This window comes from Coturnix japonica, chromosome 6 (assembly GCF_054131305.1).
Source record: "Coturnix japonica strain WE chromosome 6, WE-NBRP24, whole genome shotgun sequence".
NCBI classification, from domain to species: domain Eukaryota; kingdom Metazoa; phylum Chordata; class Aves; order Galliformes; family Phasianidae; genus Coturnix; species Coturnix japonica.
The window spans coordinates 17,663,148-17,690,279 of record NC_140668.1 but is presented as its reverse complement, the minus strand read 5'-3'; the positions used below and the strand labels follow the sequence as shown (position 1 = coordinate 17,690,279).

The 27,132-nt window shown below is 39.9% G+C and overlaps 1 protein-coding gene across 1 annotated transcript in view; it reads right to left on the bottom strand.

Annotated features, from left to right (window-relative positions):
• The window catches only part of LOC146760414 (cytosolic carboxypeptidase 4-like), a 264,452-nt gene that overhangs the window by 36,601 nt on the left and 200,719 nt on the right, over positions 1–27,132 (bottom strand). The window contains exons 3-5 of the mRNA XM_085551593.1: positions 24,231–24,360; positions 19,741–19,872; positions 16,422–16,598 (exon numbers count right to left, since the gene is read on the bottom strand). Of these exons, the coding sequence (XP_085407719.1) occupies positions 16,422–16,598; positions 19,741–19,872; positions 24,231–24,360 (439 nt within the window). The remainder of the gene's footprint in view (positions 1–16,421; positions 16,599–19,740; positions 19,873–24,230; positions 24,361–27,132) is intronic.

Below are 27,132 nucleotides of genomic sequence, written 5' to 3'. Positions count from 1 at the left end.
TAAATTAATAGCTTAAGTTACAAAACTCAGAACAGCTAACACACATGTTGAGTACACCCAGCTGGTTGTGAGGTTTTCAGATACTTGTCTGAATGAACCCCAGATCTCCTGCTCAACACAGACAGGGTCTCGTATAAAGTCTGGAATAGATTTTCTAAGGTTTATTTTTAGCAGCTGTTCCACAGTTCTGATACAGAACAGAGACAACCCAGACATGATACTCTGATGGTGAAATGAATCATTCTTTCAGAGCTCTGAAAGCACTAACAGGCCATAAAGGTCCTCAGCCAGACCCGCCTGGGGCCTTTACCCATACCCTCTACCTATTCTAAGAGCCCCACTTCAGCTTAGGGCTCTGCTGTAAAACTGCAGGTCTGTAGCTCCTGTAGCAACGCTTACATGCTTTTACCTGAGCACACCCTATGGTGTGTATATGGTGCACCCTATGGTGAGACTCTGACTCACAGAACTGACTTCCCAGCATCACCTTGTCACTGTGGACCTGCCAAGTGGTTTCTGAGCTGTTTGATCCCACAAACATCACCCTGAATTACTAACGTGTGTTTTCACTTTGGATCTGCTACACTACCATGGACTTGCCTAATAATGTGGACTCGTGGCTGAATCCAAGTACTCTTCAGAAGCCTGGTCTGCTTACCTTGCTTGGAGACAGTGAGACTTGGCCTTGGCTGCCAAACAGAGACTATCTGGTATTATCTCAATTTCTCCTACTGCTAGCACTGACCCTAATTCTTTTCTCAGAAGAGGCACACATACTATTTTTCTCCCATATACCTCAATACAGAGATTACAACATCCTAAACCACAATTAGATTAGGCCACCAGAACTATCTCACACTACAATCCAGATACAAAAATAGATTCCCTTTCCTTAGCTATTGTTGGCAAACACGGGTTCTAGTGAGAGAAGTTATTTCTGGACTTTTACTGGCAAGCCTTCTTTTCAGAGACTAAAAGGAAGAGCTGGTGCTGGTGGAAAAATTGTTAGACATGACTTTGAAGAAATGGCAGTTTCTGCCAAGCTCTTATGTGTGTTTCTCTGTGGGGGGAAAAAGGCTTTATTAGCTTTTCTTTCCAGAGGTCACATCTGTGAGGGTAAGTGAAAGAAAAAGGCACGTATGGAAAGTCCTCCGTCTCAGATTGACAATCAGCTGCACAGTCAGTGCCACAAAAGCCCTTTTGCACTTGTGCCTCTTCTTTCATGAAGGAAAATCCCCATTTTCTTAGAACAAAATGATGGCTGAATGTGAATGCACTGGAGTTTCCTGCTGATTTTGGTACACTGTGTTATCTCCTACTTGGAAACCCTGAGCACTTCTCATCAGGCATTTATATAGATCTGTGCATACACACACATTTACATGATCACAGATGTACAGGGACACATTTCTAAGACTCTAGCATTACAACAAACAACAACCATCCATAAAGACACAATTAAAGTTACACGTTCATCAGACACACTGGTGCACACTTGAACATGCATTGGACTGTCTTCCACACCCACGTGTATCCACATTCATGTTTATATTGTAGTCTTCCACAGTCTGTAGTTTGCACCCACGAATACTAACTGCACAAACCCAGCCCAGCGGAACAAACACTCATTTAATGTGTAATTCAAAAACCATAGGCATGTACTCTCCATGCACTCTGCTGCTGGCTTTCCCCTCTAAACAGGATGCAAATCCTACACAGTCCTATAGGCTGAGTTCTCTCTATACAACAAGTAGCTGAGCTGTGGCACACAAAAGTGCCAACGTGCCATTGCAAGAATTAAAGGTTTTATGAGTCTTTTCTCCACTTCCACAGTCTCCCCCTTCCAGTTAATGTCAAGCGTGTATATATAAATGAGATGTATTTGGGGCTTGTGCCAAGTGTCTGTAACACGGACACAGAAATAATATGGGTAAAACATGATTTGTATTGGGACTGCTCTGGTTGTCTTAAAAAGAAGGTCTTCAGTGACTGATTTGGCCTTTCTGGAAGCTTCTTACTGTTTAAATTGTAGAGTTATGAGACCTCACATTCAGTTCAACTTATCACAGCTGTACATCCTCATGTGAAATCAGGGGAACTGACTGAGAAGAGTAGGGTACTTGATGAAGCACCTTGGGGATTGAAATGTGTGTTATTAAATGTACATGAAATAAACAAAATTTCACTCCCATTTATTCCAACCAGTCAGAATCTCAAGCAAAGGCAACCTGGCCTTAAGTGGACTGCATTTATATATCTGGAGTGAGCCCAGAAGTGTCAGGTGCTACTCATTCTTATGATGCATGTCAGCATGTAACACACCAGATCTTATCAGTATGAAACCAACACCTCTTTGGGCTGTCCCTCATCTCTGAATGTTTTCACACAGACTCAGAAATCTAAGGTTTTCTCTTCCAGAGAGCATCACTAAAGATTATTCCAAAAAGACACAGAAAATTCTGCTAATATTCCTCCTCCTCTCTACCAATGAATTCACAGAAGACATCATTCATGCTACACCAACTAAGGGCAGACACTAAAACGTTACCTGAATACCCTGAGATCAAATGTCTGTCCAGAAGCAGTGAGTATCAAAAACATGACAAACAATTCACCATTTACACACTGTATCTCTGAATCAAGAGGTTGAAGGTATTTAAATGGAAGCTGACTTGACTTCTGTCTGTTATCTTTTCTGCTTTCTGTCAGCAGCTTCTCTAACACCCACTGCTGTGGCAAACCTTGCTTATCCTGTCTTCCTATGCCACAAAACGTAACCAGATTGGTTTAATTTCTGCAACACCTACGCTGAGAAAGATATTACTAAAAAGCTGTAGAAGAGTCAAGGAACATGTGCTGCGTTCCTTCCAACACCTTGATGAACACTGGATGAACAGAAGTGAAAATTCTTTACAAGGAATAAGGCACTTCCCCTCACTTTACAATGCAGTAGGTCACACCAGCTTAGACAGCCTGTACTGACAGCAATTGCCTGCTTTGTTTTGCTTTCCACCACCTTAGCACCCTTTGTGTCAATACATATAAGAACTGAGCTGCGCAGTGTGAGGAGCCCACCTTACCCTTCTGCTCCAATCTCAGCTAGAAGAGGAGATGCGAAACAGCCTTAGAAGACATCCATCTCCTCTGCACGTGGAAGCCCACAGGACAGCAAGACACACATCCATAGACCCCAGCACTGCGAGTGTGCTGCCTGACATCAGGCTTCATTGCAATCCTATACACCACACTCCACACCTTTAATTAGTTACAAATGCAAAGGAACTGAAGGACAGATTTCCCACCTAGCTTTGCATTTATTAAAAGGTCACCAAGGAAACATGATTTTTTTCCTGTGAACAGACATCAAAAGCTAATGAAACCTGAACTTCATCATTGCTGTGTACCTTTTCTTTTCAGTTTTCATTTAGAAATGAACTTCCTTTCCCCTTCACGAGATAATCCAGGCTCCCACAAGTGCTTTGCAAGAATGGTTTGGCCAAAAGGGTGAGTTATGCATCCCTTCCTTTTTCTCTTTCCACTGACAGCCATGAAACAGTGTCATACGACAGAGGAATGACACACAGCACAACATAATTCTAGCTGTACGTAGAAAATATAGACCTTAAGGTAGCCACATGTGCTATGCATAGATGCACAAAATACAGACATGTATTTAAAGCAATAAATATGCATGTCAGTTGCACACCTTTTGTGTTCTGCCTAAAACCAGAAATAAATGCATGCATACAAACATCTTTGGGCACAACTTCTTCCAAGTGCAGCACACAAACACATCCTCTAGTGTGCATACAGATGTTCCCCTAGCTACTGCATTGAAAAGAACAATTATGCACATCCCATAACTCAGTGGCAGTAACATGCCATTGCCACTTGTGTGCTCGTGTCTGTATTCTAACACATACCCTACCTCTATGCATGCGAGAAGGCTGGGAATCAATAACCACTTACAGCCCTTCAATCCAACACTGTCAACTTTGTTCCCCTCTGTTTATAGTGACAGACAAGAAGAGTGAAGACAGGGGACACATCAGTATGCAGCGTAGGAGAAGTGGACACTATCAGCATAAGCAACAGACAGGAGCTACTGAATTCAGTAGTGGCTGCTCTTGCCTCCTGCAACAAGCAGAGATGCCACTGTCCCAGAAATCTGGTTTATTCCCAGGAAACTGATGCAACCAGATAGAAGAAACCAGAGCAATAACCGAGGGCCATTTTCCTAAAACAACATAATTGTACAAAAAAAAAGATTCGGAAAAAAAATTCAATTCTTATTTGTTTCCTAGGTCTGAGCAATGATCTTGTCTACATAACGATGCACAACATGCTCGGTATAACACCAGAACAACTCGATATCATATCCTGCAGAGAAGACAGCATGAAACTAAATATACTTCAGACACAGCAGGCTACCTTTAAAAATTGTCAAGTTGCTTCGTTGACCTTTTAAAGGGAATGAACATACAAATGCATTACATTTAAGAGCAAGTCAATACCTCAATGAATTTCAACCAATCCTGCAGCATGTGGAATAACCAAAAAGCTGTTGGTCTGACACGAGCTCTAATCATGTACCTCCATCAAAGCTCACAGCCTCACCCACCCAAAATGCTGTCCAAGCATCTCAGAGCTACTCGGTCTCAGCCTACAACATGGCCTTGGTTTTACAGTCCTGAGTTTCTCACTGTATCTATATTCAGAGATCTTCTGCATTATGAACACGTCCCATTACGCCAGGCCTGAATCTCTCCTGGGCAGAGATTGGCATTAATATAAATATAATTATGGTCATTTAATAAATGTATGATGCATGTCACTCTATCTCATTAAATTAACAACAGGAGTGAATTTCGTATTAGTCGTGACAAGGCCCATTTTCAAAGCTGACATTTAATATCACTCCCCAGCATAATCATACATCAGGCTTCACAAATTAAAGGATTTGATGTGAGCGAGGGATGATCAAATACATGAAACCACAGAACCAGTGCTGTAGCTTGCTGCAGATATTCAGCCTATGTAATACATTTACCTACAACTGATGAACCAGCAGAAATTCCAGCCATTTCAGTGCACACGGGGGCTCATGAAAGCATTCCTGATTTAGAAAAACTTCAGCACTTTGACCTCTGGAAGCCCTTCCAATCACCAAAGACAATGGCTTGATCAGAAAAGCGACCTTTCGGTCACTATTTCAGAGCCAGTCTGAGCTGTTTTCAGACTCCATTTACTTCATTCTCCCTCACTAGAAAAGACAAGAGGGCTGCTCGCAAAAGGTCACTGGGAAAATGGTGTCCAGCTGCCTGCTGCAAACTTCCTATGCGCCATCAGACTGCAGGGAACATAAAGCCCATCACATAGCTCATCCAGTGCTTTCATCTTTGGTGGAAAGCAGTAGTATTGGCCACGGTGCTGACTTTAGGTGCCTGTTCACCCAGGTGCAGGACATCTGAAGGTTGTGAGCAAGGTATTGTGTTGCTCAAGCGTGTTTATGCTGCGTTACAGAGCTGTCTCCCTTTTTCCCATCACTGCCAATTGGCGATGCATGCATGCATGCCCTGGGCCATCACAACATGGCTGTACAGCCCATTCTCCCCAACCCAGATGACAAGTCAGATCCAACTCTATTACTTCTCAATGCTGGGAAAAAGAACACAAGACAGACAATAATACAATGGAATTGAAGGCATAATATAACAGAAAAAGAAAGCGGCAGAGGAAATATCTTAACAAGTGCTGGTCCTCCATTGTTTTCACACAGAATTAGCATTTCAAATCAAATAAACTACTTAATTCAATTCTCAGCTCCCTCACAAGCTAACAGCATTTTATATTTATCTCCAAGTCAGAACAAGTCTTTCCACTTGTAGCCTGCTGGCCATCAGCTTTTAAAGGAATACTTCCCACTGAGATGCTAACCGTCCTTCTGATCATGTGGCAAAAACATACACATACTTAAAACCCTACTTAGTAAAAGAAGTCATCTCTACCAGGAATAAGCTACTGCAAAATGGACAGTGTTTCAGGGCTTTTTATTCCCATTGTATGTAGCTGTACTCCTCTCACAGACTCATTTGCAATATCGTTTTCAAACTCATTGAAAATCGCCTTTCTCATTTTGTTTCTGAGTGAATCTCTGATTCAATATTCTTGTGTAAGTTCACCTGCTACTTCCAGCACCACCAAAGGAAACTTTTCGCAATAGCCAAGAAGAGGTGGCACGCAGTAAGAGATTTGGTTAGGAATACTTTGGGAAAAACTTATTTAATCCAAGGCAGAACTTAATTGTGAAGTACACCAGGCTTCAGGCGGCTCTTCTCAGAAAGAACTCCTTGGGTTTTAGGTTACATTTCTGATCAGACGTCATAAGAAGAATAGCTTTTTCTTTTCCAGTCATTGCATTGAATTCTTTTTTACTGTCTTTAGTAGCAATTGCCATGAATTTTCAGTTACTTTCTTAGCTTCCCACATCTAATTCCTACATTACTTTGGCTGATACCCTTTTTCCCCTTTTTCTTTTGTTCACAGAGAATTAACCTATGCATTTTTCACCTCAGAATATCTTGATCATGATTAGGTAAATGGCCTCTACCACTGTTTACTCGTATCTGTCAGAATCTCTAGTAAACAATTAGTACTGGCAAAAAGGAAACAGACTAAAAGAAGTGAAATCCACCTCTTGACAATCCATCTATTACATAGATTCTTCATCAGTGTTATGATTCACTGTCCTCTATGCTCTAATTATCACCTTCTCTTTACTATTATACCAAGATGGGTTTTAACTAAATGTGTTCTCAATTCTTGATTAAGCTTTTTTTGGGATATGTAACAGAATCTATTTTAAAAACATTGGTTTTAAAATTTATAATACCTCCGTAATCTTTTTTTTCTTCCTCTTGTGGTCTGCTTTATTTATAATACATCCTCAGTCCTGGACTATTATCCCATATTAAGGGAAAAACATACATGAACACATGTTAATAGAAATGATGCGCTCTGCCCTTATTAAACGTAATTGGGTCATGATCACTGGTGTCTAGGTAACCACCAACTCTCACACCGAAGATTATTTCACCCTTTCCTATCATAGTGTGGTCCAGAATAGAGCTATATTGGATACAACATCTTTTGTACTAGAAAATAATCATCTGTAATGTTCGGAATCTGTAATAGAATTTACTGCTGCCTACACAAAATCTCAGGTACATAACACCTAGACAGAAGTCTCTATGACCACTCTCCTCTATGACCACTGGAAAGCAGTTCGGTTTATCCATCATTTACACAACCATTACCTTTCCATCTTTTCTTCCTTCTCTCAATTTCAGCTCTAAAAAGTTGTTAGATAATAACAATAATACATCTTTCCTTTTCACCAAGAACCGTACGTATCCCATGACACACAACTGCACTCATTTCCACATGCATCATCTAAGCTCCTCTTGGTATCATATTTGTTTGCTTTAAGAAGAAAGTGTGACGCCAAATCACACTTACACTTGTTTATTCCTTTGTCCATTTTTCTAAGTGGAACTCGCTTATGATAATTACTTGGTTGAAAATATTTTAATGATTCCTTGTCTCACTTCAGCAGCTATTCATCAAAGATTAATATTCTATACTCCAGAAGCTGCCTGTCTTGAGTGTCTGAGAGTAAAAGAAATACTGCAAAACATCAGCACTTGGATGTCTCCAAATTCTCCTTCTCTCACAACTATGAGTAGCCAACAACTTCTTTGATCTCTACTGTCTTCAGCTCGTTCACCTCTCATCTGTCCCCACTTATAGTATGTATGTGAATCACTTTTTAATTGTCCCTAATGTCTGCATTTCCATAGGCTGTGTGCTGTAATTTCTCTTTTCTGACCATGCATCTTCACTTGCAGATAGCCACCATCTGGCATCACATGCATCAAAAATTTCTTCCTTGGACAAAAATTAGAATATAGCAGGTTTCTCTTTGTCATCCATATGTGGTATACAACAGAGCCTCTTACCTAAAGATAAGCCATGAAGCTCCAGAAATATCATGTCTAAACATATTGCCTTCTCTGCCTCATAGATTACCCAGCACAAGCAACCTCTTTCATCTGTAAGTTTATCACATTCAGAAACACATATTTCTCCTCCGTTATTCAGAATTAAAGTGTTTGCAATTCAGTTTGGTTTAATTTACTTTGGAAATGAGTTAAGCCAAATTTAATTAAGGCCACCTTAATTCTGCTTCAGAGTGTTGACATGTGGCTTAATGTGGTTTAGCACAGGACTTTCCACTTGCTCCTTTAGCTAATTCAGAGGTACTTACCTGCACATTCTCATACAAACTATTATAGAATTCAGCCTGTTTTAATTAATTATCAAAACAGAAAGGTAACTTGGTTGCATTGTAAGTATTTTTAAGAGAAGAACCTGCAAGTTACTAAATCTCTCTTTAAACCAACAGAGAAAAAACTAGAGTACATCTGAAAATAGCAGGCAGACGAATTCAAATTCGTACAAGGAAATAATATTTAGCACTTTCTGATCCCTGGAACAAAATATCAGGGGACCAGATGGATTTCCAATCATGTGATGCTCTCAAATCCAGTCTGAATTCTTTCTTCTATGAAAAATCTTACACAAACACGAGGGTTTGGTACAAAGCTGCCTATGTAGTATAGGAGGTCAAAACCAGAAGAGCTGATGGTTCTTTCTGGGACCATAAGCTGAAATAAGTGTTGTGGAAGAAGGGAAAGAGGAAAGACAATGCTATCAGTACAGGAGCTTAGCACATATGAAAAAAATATATAAATCTCAATTGGGAACATAAAAAAGGAAAGACCAAAGAGACAAGAACTGGATGAGAAAAAAAAAGAAGAAGAAAGGATGCACCTACAGATTTCAAAGTTGGCAAGAATGAATAGAGTTAGTTTGATTTCTTTTTGACAAGACCAAGGGACCTACGATTGGATCATCCATGAATAAAGACAACAGTGGATGTGGCAGAGAACAGCAGATTAAAGAACCTGGGAGCTACAGCAGCTGTGAGAAGTACAGTGCAGAAATCAGTGGAGGGACAGAATGGAGGAGGAAGTGAGATTAAATTTCAATATATAGTTTACATTCAATATTGGACAGCATATCCAATACCACTAATATCACTAGTATGAACTAGTGGAGTTCACTGCTGCAGGAAATCCCGTGTGGGAAAATATTACGAAAGGGGACAGAAAAGTGCCATAATTATCAACAGAGAACGTTGCTCATTATCATTACCACACCCTCGAAATAATCAGGCCTCATGCTGCAGCATATGAAGCAGAAAGGAGGCAGGTCAGGTGGGCCGGTAGGATTATTTCTTCTTTTCCATGTCTTAGTGTAATTGAATCAGTTGCACTACAGCCTGGTTTTGTTCTCTTAGGAGCCACGAGGAACCAAACACTGTATGAGACAGGATACCTGATCATATGGACCAATGGTCTGATCCAGCATGGCAAATGTTATGATGCTAAGAGGGGTAAAAATCAATCTTCGCAGAAAATCCTGTGTATAAAAGACTTTGAAATTTAGATGCTTCTAAAATCCATGCAGAGTAAAAGACAAACGTGGCTCCTCTAGCCTGTGCTTTTGCAACCTCCCATTCTTATTTGCCATGCCTGAGGAGTTCATGATTAGACTATGAGCTTCATCAAAGGGCAATTTTCAGCTGCCAAATAGATTTGTACAATAAATCCACATGGGACCAGATTAACAAGCAAGAGAGACATCAGAAATCAAAAACCTAGCCGCTGTAATTCCACTGAAAACTTGAAAGGATGATGTGCAATGATATTTAGACTTTTAAAGAGACACTGCCAGAATACTACAGCTAGTTTTCATTAGGAATTTTGCTTTTCTGTCTCACATCCTTCCCAAGAGTTCTTTTCATTAGCAGACTTAAATCCCACTTATATTCAAGGCTGCACCGTTCAGAACTGTTCAGTGGGCTTCAGAAAGAGTAACATTTCATCCAAAGTGCAGCATCTTTTCCATGCAACCATAAATTAATTAATTGCAAATGAATTTTTTGATTCTAACATCTAAGTTGTCTGGGTTTGCAATGTCAGCACCTGGGAATCTTCGATCTAATCCCATCCACAACTCCCAGAAAATGGGTATGACTGAATACTTGCATTTCTGATTCCATGTAGTCTGGCTTTTTATTTCCTAGGGAAATAAAAAAAAAAGCTTCTAGGGAAGCAGCTCGATAACTCTTTCCAATCTGTACCTACTACCACCTTTCTTCCCAAGAGTATGGGAAGACTGGGCTGCAACCAAGCATCTAGAAAGGTTTAGAAGTAGTTGAGGGAGAAAACAAACAAACAAAACAGGTATCAGCTGTTTATGGTATATTGGAAGGGGAAAAAAGAGAAATATCAGCATTCAGAAATGTACAGAATCAAGGTAACATCTGTTTTCCTTTCCTGGGTCCCACAGAATCTGCTGTGTTCCTTGGTTTAACAAATAAACCAGCTGCTAACTAGGAGATGCTCACATCATTTGCAAGTAAAAGGAAAGAAACGCAGGGATTTGTTGGAACAAGCCCTTTAAGACTAAGCCCCAAACAGAAGTGGTAAACATCAGAGCTACAGCAACTGATCGATTATATACAGTAGTGGAAAAGAGTTGAGAGAAAGAGGGGAGCACATGATGGCTCTGCTTTGCTGTTCCAAATACATCCATGTCTAGTGTACCTCCACAGAACTAGATGCTTCCAACTCTGCAAAGTCAGATCTACAATGACCTCATCCCATCATTACTTTATGTTGTGCTGAAGAAAAAAAAAAACCAAAACCTAAAAAACACCACTAACAACAAAACACAAAGCAATTACAAACCACAACAAGGGAGGGAACCTGTTCTCCAGTTACACTGACAGACAGCCCTCGATAATCTATCAACAACAGAGACAAAGGAACTGATTTAAGATGCTATTACTTCCAAAGGGCTCAGATTGTGCTACTCTGTTTATTTAGGAGTTGGAGAAGTCGAGATCCTATTTGATCAGCTTTGAAATTGGTTCCAAAAGGCTGAGAAGTCAGCTGATTTTTCATTTCTCTGTAGTTCAAGGCCATATACATTTCTCCTTTTGTTTATATCAACAAAATCCGAGTTAGGATATAACACTCATTTTTTCTGCCAAGTCCGTGGAGAGTTCTCATCCAAGACTTTGCTCATCTGACTCAATCCAGCCTAAGAGGACCAGAAAATACAGGTTTGTGGCTGCAAGCCACAAGCCCTGGTGCTGTGCTTGCAGACTAATCATTATGTTGCTCTGGCCATCCAAGGAAGATGAATGCTCACCGTCTCCTGGTTGGTTTGCTCTTTCCCATGTGCCTTTGCTCATTTCCTAAATGCCATTAACCTTTATATCGTTGCATTAAGTGAAATCGTCAAGACTAAAAGGTACCATTAGAATATCTTGAAAACTGAATCACAATTTACTGAAAAGGATTGGTGGGCACAAAAGGAGCATGAAAATACGGAAAACAGGATGCAAACGTTTGCAATGGGCAACAACTAAAGAAAACACAATGAGCAGAAAACCTTAATTTAATCCTTCACTCCTTAGATTACTACAAGATAACTATTTGTTTTTCTCTTATACTTCTCTTACAATTACAGCTGCTTCCAATTTGAATCACTTTGGACCAGAACTGGAAGCAGAACTATTTAGAAAAAAAAAAAACAAAAAAACATTCTTCTATATTTCTTAGCATCTGCTTTTGAATGACGTGCCCAGGCCTCAGAGGGTTCACTAGATGCACGTTTTAGAGATGATTTTTTGGATAGAAACTTCTGGATGCTTGTGAAACTTACTCATACTTAGGAAAAGTGTAAAACGTGGGAGACAATGGAAACCAGAAATAGGAAAAGCCTCAGATTTCAAAGATGATGTAAACAATTTACTGGAATGCTCATCAGAAAGCCCAGAATAAACTCCATCTCTTTTCATTTCCCTTCTGCAAGTACTTATCAAATACGCTCTGTGGCAAGAACATTGCTGCAACCATTTCTGTTGGTGCCTGAATACTGGCATGAGTCCAAATTAAAATTATTTGCAAGTTTGTGCACTAGGCATCCAATTACAAGAATGATATACAAGAATATCATTGCTTCTGTATGCCAGTAAGACAACGTTATGCGACTGCAAACTCCCTCAAAACAACCCAATTTCTGACTATCGACTGTAATAAACTGCTTATGAATAAGGCATACATAAAAATTCCACAGAAATATAATATGTGATACGCAATAATAAGGAAGATAAAGAAAATCTTTCATTGCCTATAGATAACTATAAAGAAACAGAACTGCAATTTCAGGGACAAATGATGTATTAGTAACAATTTGGTTATTTTGGACAGAAATGGGTCAAACCAGAGCAGTCCACCTCTGAAAGAGTAGCAAGAGGAAAGGCTTTCATCTTGGCATACTGCTTTATTTCTGCCACACTTTCACGGCAATTCACTGGTTCATTACTTGCATAAAATAATTCAGTAAATGCTAGCCAGGTTACAGGGGATGGATAATGGCAGCTCTTCCCATTTATTAGACTCTCATCTCTGCAGTTACTGTATAAGGGGCCAGGATGCAGAGCTTTTCATCCAGTTCTGCTACCCGTTTATCAGCAGCTCCGTCCTTTTATCCCTCAGCATTTAAGTACTTCCATCTCCGAAATACAAACTATTGGCTCTTATCTAACAAGAAAGTTATCTTGGTTTTATGCCAGTATAGCATAGGAAAAACAAAAAGATGCAATTTATTAACCTTCTAAACAGAACGAGACAGACTTCAGCAAGATGGCACATGATTTGTGGAACACACGTTACATGACTAATGTCACATCCTCGCTCACACGAAGATGGCTCACAGAACCTTCAGGGACATTCACTCTCACAATTTATCTGGGGTGAGTTTTGTAGAGATGGGGGCTTCTAATTGTTAGACAGGCCATGACTTTTGACAGTTACTCTGGCCAGGCTCCACCTGCCAATTGCTGCCGTTACATCAGGCACAATTTTACCTCTAATTTCTCCTACTGTAAATGACTGGAGAGAATGCAAGCAAAATCAAATCAAACCAACCAACCAACCAACAAAACAACATCAGTTTTTCCTCACCTCTAGCTTGCTTTACCAGTTCAGTGAATTGAGTAGTTGGACTCAAAAGAAGAAAAACTTTTCCAACATGAAGATGGGTCCTATGGAAGAGCGTTCCTGAAATTCCCCAAATCCTCCTTTCAAAGGTGTTTTGAACAACTATCAACAATTTCTTATGAACGTATGGCCACTCTGCTCGGTGCTGCTCTCCCTGATTCCATCATCTCTGCAAATGGATGGCTTTTCCCTCTCATCAAGTCGGATAATAAAAGTTGGGGCATTCAATTCCCCTCATTCAGAAGCATTAGACTGGACAGAATTAATTTTTTCTCTTGACTCTCCCAAAGACTTTCTTCAAAAAGGGATCCACGTCACCAGTAAAATCTCCTTCAAAGGGTACTGTCAAAATATCTGGAATAATTTAAAAACTCATTTGTTACTCCTTGTTGCGTGTATCCCTTTGAAGCAAGAAGCTGAAGTCTATTTACATCAGTACTTCATCTCCTCTACCAGGCACAACATGTCAAGGAAAATGCCTTTCCAACACCACATGTACTGAGAGAGCACGGAGCTGAGTTTTGAGATTTGCCATGTTTCTACTATATCTGTTTTGGAACGCAAATGTATACATGGCTCAAAATACATCAAACTCGTAGGATGGTGAATACAGTTAGTAATCTGAACATCCCAGTGCAGTACGTTACTACAGGCGTCTTAACTAGTCAGCCAAGAATCAAGAAGAATAAAGTGTAGTACAATAGGATATGGTAAAACAAAGAGCTATGCCAGTTTAAAAATGAATCACACTGAAGAAACTTAGGAGAATATCCATATGCGTCAGTGCAGATTTGATTCTTTTGGGCCAATATTTGCTCCCGATTGTACTGAATAGAGCTTTCTATGGCACAGCCTTATATTCAGTATTCTGCAAACCAAATAAGACAAGATGGCTCAACAAAATCCTGCAAAAGGAGGACAGTAATACAAACCTGGAGGGCAATAGGTCCAGTGAGGGAGTTAATACAGACTGCATTCACACTGGGAGAGAAATGATAGGCAGTTTCTGATTACTTTTTGATTGTGAGATTGTAAACTGGTAGAAGTAGGAAGGAGAATTCCTTGTTGAAATGGACTGCTTTGTTTTAGGCAGCTTTCAAATGGAGACACTGCTGTTCTAAGACTCAATTGGACAATCCAGACAAAATCAAAGAGAGTCTGGATTTTTTTTCCCCTTCTTTTCTTCTTCTTTATGTTGAATAAAACCTTAGATAAGATCAATAGTTTCTTTAGTTTTATGTTTCTCTTCCTTAAGGGTAGATGGCTTATTGCATTTCCATTGATCACACAGACAGGGAGATTCAACAGAGACAAGTCATCTTTTCTTTTGCTCTCATTTCTGCCCTCCCCCCATACCCATTTGAAATCAAATGACTTTTAATCGAGGCTGGGGTCACAACTGTTTCTCATTTACATATCACTAGTAACAAATTCATGCCTTATTTTTCACTCACTAAACTGCTTTAGAAATGAAAGTCACATTTCTATACATGATATGCCACACACCGTGCAATCGAAAAACTTTAGGAACTTCTTTTCTGGGCCTCTCTATCAGACAGGTTACCTCAGCCCTCCTACAACATTGCTCTGTGGTGAGAGGGGGCTTACCTGACAGCCCTGTGTATTTAATATTTAAGCTTCTTACAGTCTCTACAAAGCCTTCCTCTGTTTTTTCCTAAATCCTTTGCAAACTCCCTATCAGATATGTGCAACTTCAAGCACAAGAAGTTTGTATCTCAGTTTACAGTCAGCAAAGCAGCTACATTCACCATTATTTTCACCATTTTCAAGAAGGAAGAAAGTCAAAGATCAGGATCCAGAACTGCTACCAACACCATTAGAAGCCTGACCACCAGCTTACTGAGTGGTGGTGCACTTGGGAGAACGTTGCATAAAACATTTTAGATCTGCTGGCACAACTTATGCAAACTTGGGTTGAAAATACTGAAGGAAGTAGAGAACAAATCATTAGACACTGATATAACCTGATGTCCAACTGCTTTTAGATGTTACTCAGATTATCTAGGAAATGAGTTAAATTCTCCATGGAGATCACTAGGAGTTTTGCCACTGACATTAGTCAAGGTAGAATTTCTCCCCACTGTCTGAAGGAAATTTAAAACCCCACCACAACCTGTGGTACCTATTGCACCCCATCAGCACTTCTCAGAGTAGGGAGCACTAGGTGTAATGCTCAGGGCAGTTATATTCTCTTTCTTTAAACCATCTTCAGATATTTCTTCTGCCTTTTCTATCTAAGAAATGATGTGAGTATAGTAGAGCACTGTTAAAACAGTAGCTGAGTACTTGCTGGCCACATTCTATGGAATGTAAAAGGATTAACATAGAACTTGCAAAGAATAATTTGAACGTCTTATTAATTGTTATTTGTAACAATGGCTTTTTCCTTAAGGGTCTTTTCGGATCCTTAACCACATATTAATGCTGTATAGATAAGGATTGCTCCCTAGTGGGAGAAATAAGGTGGAGCACAGAATCCCTTCCATGGAAAGCAACAGGTTTGGGAAAGGAACAAAAAGAATTCACCAACTGAGCAAGTGGAGAATTATGTACAGCTAAATACAATTACCAGAGCTCAAACCATGTACTTAAAAAGTGCCAAGAGGCTCCTGTCTCTGATGCACTCAGCACAAGTACAGCCCTTCCCACAGTATCTGGAACATCATTTGGTAAGAAATTTAGCTCCATTTAGTTCACAGTTAAAGCTGTGGCTTCAGCTCATAGATGAGCTACCTTTGGCTGTCAGTAACAAACTCCAAGTGCAGAATTCTCAGTGCAGGCTCTTAAGTTTAGCCAAGCAAATGCCCAGATAGACTGCAACAGGAAGTGTACGACTCCTAATATTCATGTTAATTACCTCAGATCTACTGTGAATACCATTATAAAGACACAGTCTGTATCATCTCAAAAACACTCCTTCATTCAGCTCAATATTTTTGGCATTAGACTGGAATTTCTTTTTATTTCACTGTCAAATGAAACCTCGTAGCAAGGAACCTACTTCCCTGGCATGGAAGATTAAAAGTGAAGGATCGTGGAAGGATTTAACTGAGAAGAAACTCAGTAGAATGGCTACACTTATATTATAGAAGGAAGCTGGCAATACCAAACAGCATAAAAACAGCACTCTCTATTCTCCCAAGCTCATTAGACACACATTAGAAGGAGTGTGCCATGTAGTTCTTTGGAAGAGGTACTTACTTTGTAGAGACCATGGCTGCAGCCGCAGTACGTGCTCTCCATGGTGTAGCTCCTCAGCACACCCATTTCTTGCCATACCACCACCCGGGCTGTTGACTCGCGGGACTTTTCTACAAGGAAGCTGCAGCTGTTCATGACAAATGCAGGGGCCACTTTGTCCAGGATTTTAGGAAGAGTCTATAAGAAAGTATCAGCAATGAGAAAATGAATCAAACAGATGTACATGCGTTTATATCACAAATACATCTACAAGAGGCCTATGCTGTTTAAAGCGCGTATCACCAAAGCTACCTGTAGAAACTGTCACTGTGATAGTTCCAGTTAGTGCCAAACTGGACTCATCTTCATCCCAAGTGAAATCTTCATATTCTAATGTTTTGTTGTGTTTGTTTGTTTTTTTGTCCCCAGTCACAGACAAAAATGCTGTAAGTACATTTGGTACATCCCATCCAAAATGATGTCTTTGCACATCCTATAGTTTTGGACTGCTGAAGTCACTTATGAAGCTTTATTTTTTAAGCTGCTTCAACATTAACTACATTTTCCTGTTCTGCCTAGAGGGCTGCAGTCATAGCTCAGCACACAATGTTTCCATTCTTTCCTTTCCAGCTCCTCCTCACAATTTGACAAGGGATTCAGCTATAGGAGGAATTTTGTTTGAACACAGCACACAGCAAAGAAGGGGAATGCATAATCCCACTGAAGGTCACAGATAATTATAGGAAAATAGAGCTTAGCATTTAACTATCTTGCATTGTGAAATAAACCAAACTATTCTCATCTGGGATCAAATGGTACATTGAATGCACTCTGTATAGAAAGCGGCAATAAAGAGTAAATATGAAAATTCAGTAAAATTACCTCTTAGCTCTGAGTGATTTTCTTATTCTAGAAATCATTTTTCTCAACAGCAGCCTATAAACACTGCTAATACACAGCGCTATCAAATATTTCTATCAGTGTGGATGCAACACTTCTTCATGCTAACTGTAAAAGTATATACTAGATACCTTAACACTAGGTGTACTCGGTGTAGAAATTGGGCATTTACATACAAAAGCACATATGTGCATATAAACCTTTGTGCTTGCATCCCAGTACATGCCCAAAGACCATCCAGTGAAGAGCTTGTAAAATAAGAACGTTCATTATTTCTTTGATGACAGCTTTCTTAAACTTCTGAATGGAATGGAATCATACAGAAGGAGTTTCTGCTCATTGATAATGGCATTGACCCTCAAATTTCATTCAGTTTGGGCAGTGAAAGCCAACCAGCTAATTTCACTTTCCAATAACAATCAGTGAAACTGATTGATTCTAAGCAATTCTAGTTCCACTCTGTTGAGCTTTACATCACAGTTCTGTACAGGACTGCTTGGTTTCATCAAAATTGAGAAAATAACATTTAATAGCTGGTCTTCTCTTAAAGGATGACTGACGCAGAAGATAAAATCTTTGGCCTAAACTGTTCTGCAATATCCACTGCAAACATCATAATCATACATACCTCTGTAATAAGAAAGTAAATGTTATTTTCAGCATATCCAATCTATAGCTATGAATGGACCCTACCAGTTCTGTAAGGTACAGACATAAAGATCTATAAGGTCCATTCATCAGCAGAAAAAAACCTTGTGAACAGATAACTGGAACAAAGTGAGAGATTACATTTCAAACCTGAGACCAGCATGAGCCTAACTCTTAAGTCAAGATCTACAGTGTGCTATTAAGAACTACAGCATTCCTTTTCCTGGGAGAATACCGAACAGAGGAATCTTTAAAATTGATTACTTGCTCTGAACTAAACATCCACTGCTTCTGAATTGCCCTCAAAGTACAATTTGCTGCAAAATATTATGATTCCGAGCAACACATCCAGGTTTTCCTGGAGCTGGGTTAAAAATAAAGCACAGTCACCCAAACAATTATAATCCTGAACACAATCATGAGATCCAGCTAAACTGCGTGTGAAGGTTCAGATAGTTTTCATTCTGTCCTTATCTGAAACAGCACACAGATTTTTGTAAATATATGCTATGAAGTACCATAATCAGATCTCTAATCCAGTTTAGTTTTTAAAACAATTGAAATTATATGCATAATCAGTCTTCTATATTTGATTAAATAAAAACGCTGGCAGGTAACAGTAATGTCTCTGTAGTCAGGACTCATTTAGAAGCATTATCAAATCTGAATTTAATATTCCTTTCATTTTACCAGCTTTCACTGGATTTCACACTAATAGTTCTTTCCCCTCTGCTTTTCTCATTAATTACCTTTCAATTGTATTTCTGGGAGGGTGAAAACGCATCTTTTCAAAGGATTCTTTTATGACAACACATTACTTTAACCATGCTCCCTGTCTCTCATACAGCTGGATTTAGCATGCACAAAAACAGGGGTGCTGCCCATGTCCATAAACCTCCGTTCCCATTTGGTCAGAATGGAATTAGGATTCTTTACTGAGGTCCCTTCAGAGATTACTGTCAAAGGGGCCTGGAATGGTGATTAAAAGGAGAAATCCTGAAGTTGGGTTTTCCAATGTCAATGCTACGCATGTCATCTGAGGCCAAGTATTAGGAAGTAACAATGCCTCTTTCTCCCACGAATCAAGGGCTACAGCAAAGGCTGTTCAAAAATCACAATTTTCTTGAGGTATTTTGCTCATGTTTTTGGGAAGTAAATACATGGAGAGCAGGATCGTCCCCAATTACTCATGGGAGGAAGGAGAGAAACTTCCCATATTTTGCAATCACAAAGCCTTTCATCTAGGCCACTGCAGATTCTTGGACACCCTTGGAGGCTTGCTCTTGGTTTCTTCATTGCAGATTCAAGACAGGCACCAGATGCTGAAAGCAGCATTTGAATTCTGTTTGTGTAACAGTGAACTATCCTCAGCCTTTTCAAGCCCACTGATTTCAAATACAACAAGCGATGTTCTGACTGTAAGCACCCTTCCTGCTTTTCCTTGTGAAACAAGTGTTTCCACGGGGACTTCTCGTGAGTTGAGGGTGAGAGAAGCACATGTATACTTGGAACTTATAAAACACAAAAATACAACATTTCTATTAGTCAGCGGCAGTGACAACAAAACAGCATCTTAATGAAATGAATTAGAGATCCACCTATTGACAATATTCTCGCAGATATCTGGTGCATGAAGATAGTAGGAATCATTTAAACTTTTCTGGATCTCTACTCCTCTGCTGCAAGACAAGTTTGCACCTACCAACAGAACTTGTGATCTGACCTCATCTTAAAGAGGGATGTAGGTGCACATATATGCCAACAACTGTAGAAAGGAACAAAGCAGACCTACCCTGTAGCCAACATCTTCTGTGATAACTGCTGTGTCGACCACGCAACCTGCTTGCCACAAGGTCTCTTTGATACTGCAACCATAGAGGAACACATTCTTTTTCTGGGAGTGTCCATGGTAGTCACAGAACACCTAGGGAGGAAAGAAAGGCAAAATCTGTAATACTGAAGTAAGCTTTGTGGTTCTTCACAACAGACACTATAAATACTAGAGGATTGTATGTGAGGAATTACACCTTTGTCAGTGCTCTTCAGACAAACTCAGAGCAGAGCTCTGGGCCAAGCCTATAATCAGTGTCAAACTTTGTTAGTCAGTCGTACCTCGTTTTACCTATTGGAACTGACATGATCTCATGAATCCAGTGTCAACACCGGTGCATTTCTGTCCACAGCAGAAATAAACATGACATCTGTGCAAGATTCCATGCCAACTGAGGAACCTGAGAGTTCATGGTAACTTATGATACAACGGAGCAATTTGTTGGGCTCCTCTGACTTCTCAACTCTAGCATTAGCCTCAGGAGATTTTAAAACTGCACCTTTTGCCAGCAATTAATCACCTTGGCTTCTTTAAACACAAAAACTGTGCTACACAATGTTTAGGAAAATGTAATTGTGCAGTTGTGTAAAAATGTATTGTATGTGGTCAGATACTTACATGAATTCCTGGACATAAAGCACGGGACATTATCTTTGTCAGACAAATAATCTGATTCCACACAACGTAATGTATCTATTTAATCCATCTCTCATGTCAGCTATCATATAAACTAGGTACAAGGTACATTCCAGGTTTTAATGGAAGTTTTGATTGCCTTCATAGGCACATATCAACTTTGATAAAAATGAAAATCACGATTTAATGACCCAAGAGGAAAATATTGACCCAAGTGTTAAATAATAATCAATCTCATTGCCCTCCGGAATATGAAGTCAATATAGACACTGCTGTTACATATATTCTCCATGTCTTTATCAGAAACATTCAGAAATCCAGCAGTGAAAAGACAAGGATTTCTAAAGAGAAGAAATTGGTTTGTTTTAAGGCAATATTCATTGCCGATTAGAAAGGAACATCGTGATATCATTTAAATAGTTTTCTGAGGCATCTATCAGAGACAAAGGGACAGGTGTCATAAGGTAGGGAAGCACTGTGGATCAATTAAAAAGATGAGGAAGAAAGATACATATTCTTATATAAACATAGACAGGAGGAGAGAAACAGATGGAATAGATCAACTTCTTCCACCAACTGTTAAGGCAAGTTTTACCCTAGTATGCTTGTTTAGTAGTTATACAGTAACTCAGTTTAGCTGCAGCCAGTCAGGAAGTTTAATTACCTAAGGAACTGAGCATTTAAATTCCTCCAGCTGCTCTGACAAGCTGCACGTTGATTGGAGATGCTAAGACACTCACACGCAGATTCATCCCACAAGTCCTAGTTAACAGGACTGCTATAGCCACAGAACATCCTGAGTTGGACAGGACCTGTAAAAGGATCACCCAGTCCAACACATGGGGCTTATGCAGTCCTACACTTCAAGCAACTGCCTGAAAAACAGGGAATTATCCCATAAAGCCCCCTTCTAAACAGCTGCATTTATTGGTTCTTTTAATGACAGGCATTTTTCCAGTTAGCGTTCCATCTATGCTTCCAGCAATACAGTCATAGATTAGTTTAACCACAGGTACCAACTAGAATTTACTCCTATGAATATCAAAGAAGGTTTTATAGCTGTGGTTCTATTTTGAGGCAGAGATCCCAGCTCAACCAGGTATCAATTACCTGCCAATTTACAGAATTACTAACATGCAAGATGCATATATTATTACCTAAAAGATTACTTATCAGAAACCACACAGGGATGATCAGCTGCTCAGATAGCTGTGCTGCCTGATAAGCAGGAGGTCCATAATTCTGCATCTCAAGAGTGAATCCTTAAGTGACAAGTCTGGAACAAGCCTTCCATATTAGTAAAGCATTGTAAAAGCCAGGCTCTGTAACACCACTATTTCATGCCATGGGATGAATCCATGACTGCCACCCACCTCCACAGCAGAGAAGTCAACACTACTGGAAATGTTTCCATTCCATTTGTGTATCATATATACCTACATTTTAATTAATTTTACTGAGCACTGCAGTTATTCTCAATGTTTATGACAAATCGTTTTGTTTTTGTTTTTACAATGCATTCTTCTGCTCTATTTTTATTCTACAGAGTAGCTCAAGCCTCACCACTCAGCCAAGACAAAACTGTATTTTATAGTTGCAGCACCCAATGAAGAACTTTCCTTGGGTTAAGCCTGGGCAACCACAAGGTAAACTTGAGACCTACCCACCCCTTTTTTCTCTCTATCCTTCTTGTACAGCTGTGACACCAACACACAGTCAAATTCCAAGTCTGGTGTTCACTGGGGTATGACTCAAGACACACATGCAAATTTTTATCTATTTAAAGTAATGTGCCAGCACTGAGCACCACAAAGGTAAGGACTGCTTTCAAACTCAAAAACAATCCCCCTCATGACTCACAGAATCAGGAAGCTTTTAAAACAAAGGAAAAGCAAGACAGAAAATGGATGCAAATACTCTTTTTTTTCCTTAGTAGCTTCGTGAGAGGACCCAATCTCAGACTGCTGAGGTAGACACGTTTAGGATGCTTTGCTCACAAAAAGCTATGTACTTGCAGTCAGATTCTGTTTCCAACCTTGATAGAATATCTCAAAAAGCAAACACCGCTTTGTGTCTCCTGGTCCCTAACAGCATCTTCCTGTCCCCTCCAAAAGTAACTTGCTCTTTGCTGCAGCTTGATCCCTCTGTAAGAGCTACACTTTTCCTGTTGCATCCTGCAAGTGCACTGTCAACTGTAATTCACAAACTGCACATTTCCTCACCACGAATGCTCAAGGGGAAAAAGCAACATCTCTTTCCCCTTCAGTCCTAGCTGCTCCCAAGCTTAGCTCTCTGATACTCCCGCTGCTCTCAGTTGAAAAGAAACCACCCTCAGTGGAGAGTTGCAATACTACAGCGTATCCAGCCCCTTCTTTTACTAGGGTTTCCAAAACCAACAAGAGAAGCAAAAATAAATAAACAAATAAAGCACTTAGATGGCTGTTTTCTATGGCTGAAGTTACCAATTAAAATGGGTTTGGTTTGAAAGGCCGCTAACTTTAAAGTTATTTCCTTTTCACTTTCAAGAAGCTTTCCTTTCCTTTGAAGAAACTGCTTGCGCATCCCCAAGATAAATTAAACTAATTCACTCCACAGAAATCATTTGGCTATCAGTGAAATTGCCTTCATGGCATCTTGGCAGTGAGTGCAGGGCAGAAGAAATCCAGCTTCTTCTGGAGTTGGGAAAAGACATTTGCGAGCATGTATAAACCAAAATCAATGTACTCTTCAAAGGCAAAGAAAAAATCAGTTTACCACGTCTGACATACTGCCTGTGAGTGAGAGACATGATACGATCAATAGTCTTACTTCACTCAGCAAGATGAAAACTTCCACTGGGCGCATGTTCAACTTCATGCATCTGGATGTGACAGGGATGGTTATGATAAATTTAAATTAAAAAGGCCCAATACGATTAGCACAATAAAACAAAACTGATCAGATGTAGCTCAAAACCCAAAGAAAATGTAGGTGGAATAAACTCTCAGATACAAGCTGAACTTCCAGTAGATTCCTTGGAGTGCAGAGCTCGATGTCAGGGCTGTCATTTAGGCCAAAAATAGCATATTTCCACAAATATTCACTTAAAGAAACTCACAGACATTTTCACCTTGTCTGAGGATTTTCTCATCAAGACCAGAGTGAACAGTGCATCTTAGGACATTTCCTGCCTAACTGGGGCTATAAGAAGCCAACTTGCTGTTCCATCCACTTCCATTCTGTTCATCAATATTTGAAACCATCAGTGTTTTTTTTTTATCCTGAGGTCTCAGAACTATTCATTCTGTTGGGCATCAAGACCGAACAGATGGGGACAGATCCCAGACATATGCCAGTAGTATCACCCCTCATGAACTTCCGGTAGTTCCCCCAAAAAGTCATTTTCTTCTCACTGAAGCAGCAGAAAAGTTCAACCATTTTGAAAGCTAACTTGTGTTTCTCTGATTGCACAGATTGCTCCAGTTTGGGCTTTTGCATGATCCATTCAGACTATGTCTTCACAGAATTTCTCCTGTCATTGCCAGAAAGATAACAATAACTTACTAACAATATCTAGTTTAGCTGAAGTACTTTGAGGATACTAAGGAGCTGTAAGGAATTTGTATTCACTCTGCAGGTGCACGAAGACTCTGAAGTTTGGAGTTGGTTAGAAGATTCAGTAGATAACCCAAGACTTTCAAAAACACCCCACAATGATGAAAGTATAGCGGTATAGTATGCTTTCCACATCTCTAACCATAAAACAGGGCTGTTGACACAACTGCAATAATCCATCTGCGTGCAATAACCCATAGAAGATACAGGGAGTTACTCACCACAGGGGCCCGGTTGATGCTGCGCAGATAATACAGAAGACCTTTGGTGTGGTAAATTGTTGGATGGAGCTGAGAACTGGGAGTCAGCCACTGCCTGTTCAGATCATCTCCACTCAAGGAACAACGGTGGCTGAAATCACAAAGCAACACATCACAAACAAAAGTTGATTCCAAAGAGTTCCTGATTCTGGCAAGACCTGGCACAAAGATGGGGAATGCCAATTAAAACACAGATCAAAGACTTTTAACACTGGGTTGGAATGAATCAACAGTCGGTACATTTCAGAGGTGCGTACCACCATGCAGATTTTATCATCCCCTTTCCTTCCAGAATTCAGACAGTTACAGCCCTGAAAATAAATGCAGATTTTCCTTTACTTAAGTACATACACAATCAGGACCACTTACAAACAAAATTACCTTCGGAAACGCTCTAAATTCTGCGCTATCTACAAAACTCACCCAGCTTACGTGCACAGCAAAGGCTTCTCAAAACCTCCACAGCAAATAAGTACATCCAACTCCTACTCATTCTAATTGAAGACAGGTGCTTGAATCTCTTCGACCAGCCTGAAATATGTATGCACTTAAATGAGATGAGCTGGATATCTCATTTAAGCTCCTCCGCTCATGAGAAATGTAGCTATCTGAAGCACATCAAGAAGATCTTGATGCATGCTACATCATTATGTGGAACAATTACCTAGATTCACTGCAAAGACTGGATAAAAAGCTAAATAAGGATCCTAGATTTGCACTGAGAAAGTGTTTTCATTAGTTGGATTGAAAATATTCTGCTCCTGACTCAGTGATCAGTGAAAAAATCTGCAGGATATTTGATTGTAAGGAGCAGCACATCATTGTACAATTTTGCAGAATCTGACTAATTTCCCTCATTAGTGATTGTGTGCACTGCAGAGCCTAATTATTGTAAGTACTGGACAAATTTCTAGCTACAGAGTGACATCCAGCTTTGCTGTTCCAGCCTCCTAGTCACAGAATAAGTACAGATGTATTCCTGGGGACACAATCTGGCGGTCTGAAGATAGAATCTCGCATTGCAACTGGGGTGCATTGCATCCAGCGTTATCAGTGAGCCTTGCAAATAATGCTTGCAGAAAAAAGGTCTTAAGGCTGGAATACTTCAAAAAATACTAGATACAATGGAGAACTGGTTAAGAAAGGAAAACAAAGAAACAATAAAATCCACTAAAAATGTCATACGTTTCTAATGGAGAAAAACAAGGTCTCTGATGCCATCTTGGGGTTTCTGGCAACATCACAAGACTCATTCTGACTTTACTCTAGTTTCAGTGTTACCTGAATTCCCTTTTTTCCTCATAACCCACAGCTGCTACATTGCTCATTCTGAAAGCTGAAAAATATTGCCAGTAACAAAAGCATGAGAAGTCACTGAATGCTTCTACCAAATATTCTATGTAAAAACATGACCGTTTCTGTTATGTTTCTTAATAGCCCTTCAGGCAAAGTTACCTGCAGGCTCACCTTTCCTGACCTGCAAGAGAACAGATGCTCAGCTGAGATTTACAAGTGTATTTCTGCCAAGAACTTGTGTGCATACACAGTTTCCTTCCAGCAGGCGTAACTCCATTCTAAAAGTCACTAAACAAAAAGCCAGTTTGTAAATATATATATAAATTATTCTTCTTTCTGAACACAAGAAGAAATTAGATGTTCTCTTAGAAAAGGAGGCAAGAAAAACTAATCAATCCTGTTGCATTGCAGTGTTTCTCATTGCAGCATTAGATTCTGCTATGGACTGTGGTCTGGAATGTAGGGCTGGTTCACAAGCACATCTTGTACACAGCATGCTGACATGTTCATAGGTCACAGTACCCTCACTCTTCAGTCTTTACTCTGCCCATGTTGCAATTTACCAATTCCATCATTCTGATACAAAAGGAGGTTCTTCCTAGAGGAGACTCTATGACAGTTCAATTGCCCCATGACATTCACAGGCTAATTTATAATGGAAGGAAGGTAAAATCTCACCAAGAAGGCAAGAACTGGGAGGCAGAGTTCAGTTTTGTCCTCCAGTGATTAGTATCTTCGCTCATTCGAATGACCTTTAGATATTAGCCCTCTGCCTGGCAGCCTGTAGCCATAGCTCTGAAGGAGATGCAGAACTTTAATTAAATTATGAGACACTGATTTTTCCAACCTCGCTCACTCCCTCTGACCATACTGTTATAGGCTGTTTATTTTTGGAGATCCCCACCAGCTCTGTTCCCTTGCTCCTTTCCTCCTTCTCTTCCTCTCCTAATAGCGATGACATTCGCAGATAATGGTTTTGTCCGTTATGCTCTGCATCCAAGGGTGAAGGTAAAATATTAAGCTGATCTCAAGTGCTGATAGCAAATAAAGAGACTGGAAAGCTGAGACTGGCTTTCTACATTTGGCAAGATTTAATGAAATTCACTTCTCAAACCAAAGGCATTTCTCACAACGTAGTTCCAAGCTACTGTATTTGCTTTAAGTGCTTTATGTCTTCTCTCCTTTGCAGCATTAGTGAGACTACGTGACAGCCTGGATGGGACTCCCAGCAGCTCAAACCAAGTGATGAAAATGTTTGCCACAAGGAATTCCAATAGAGTAAAGGAAACCCCACCTCTACCTCTAAACAGATTACCCGTAATTAAATTGTATTTCTCTTGCTCACAAGTCTGATGCTTTGGATTGAACTTCTGTTATAGCTCTACCTCCTTTTCTACCTTTAAACAGTTCTTTGACGGGGGTCAGCATGTGGGACAGCTGTTAGCTGCCTCCTGGGGTACTGCTTGACTACCAGAGCACAGAAAAAAGGAAACTATTTGCTCCTTTGTTCTACATAAGAACTGAAGTGGCTCCATTAAACGTTCGGCCACAACCTTTGAGATACACG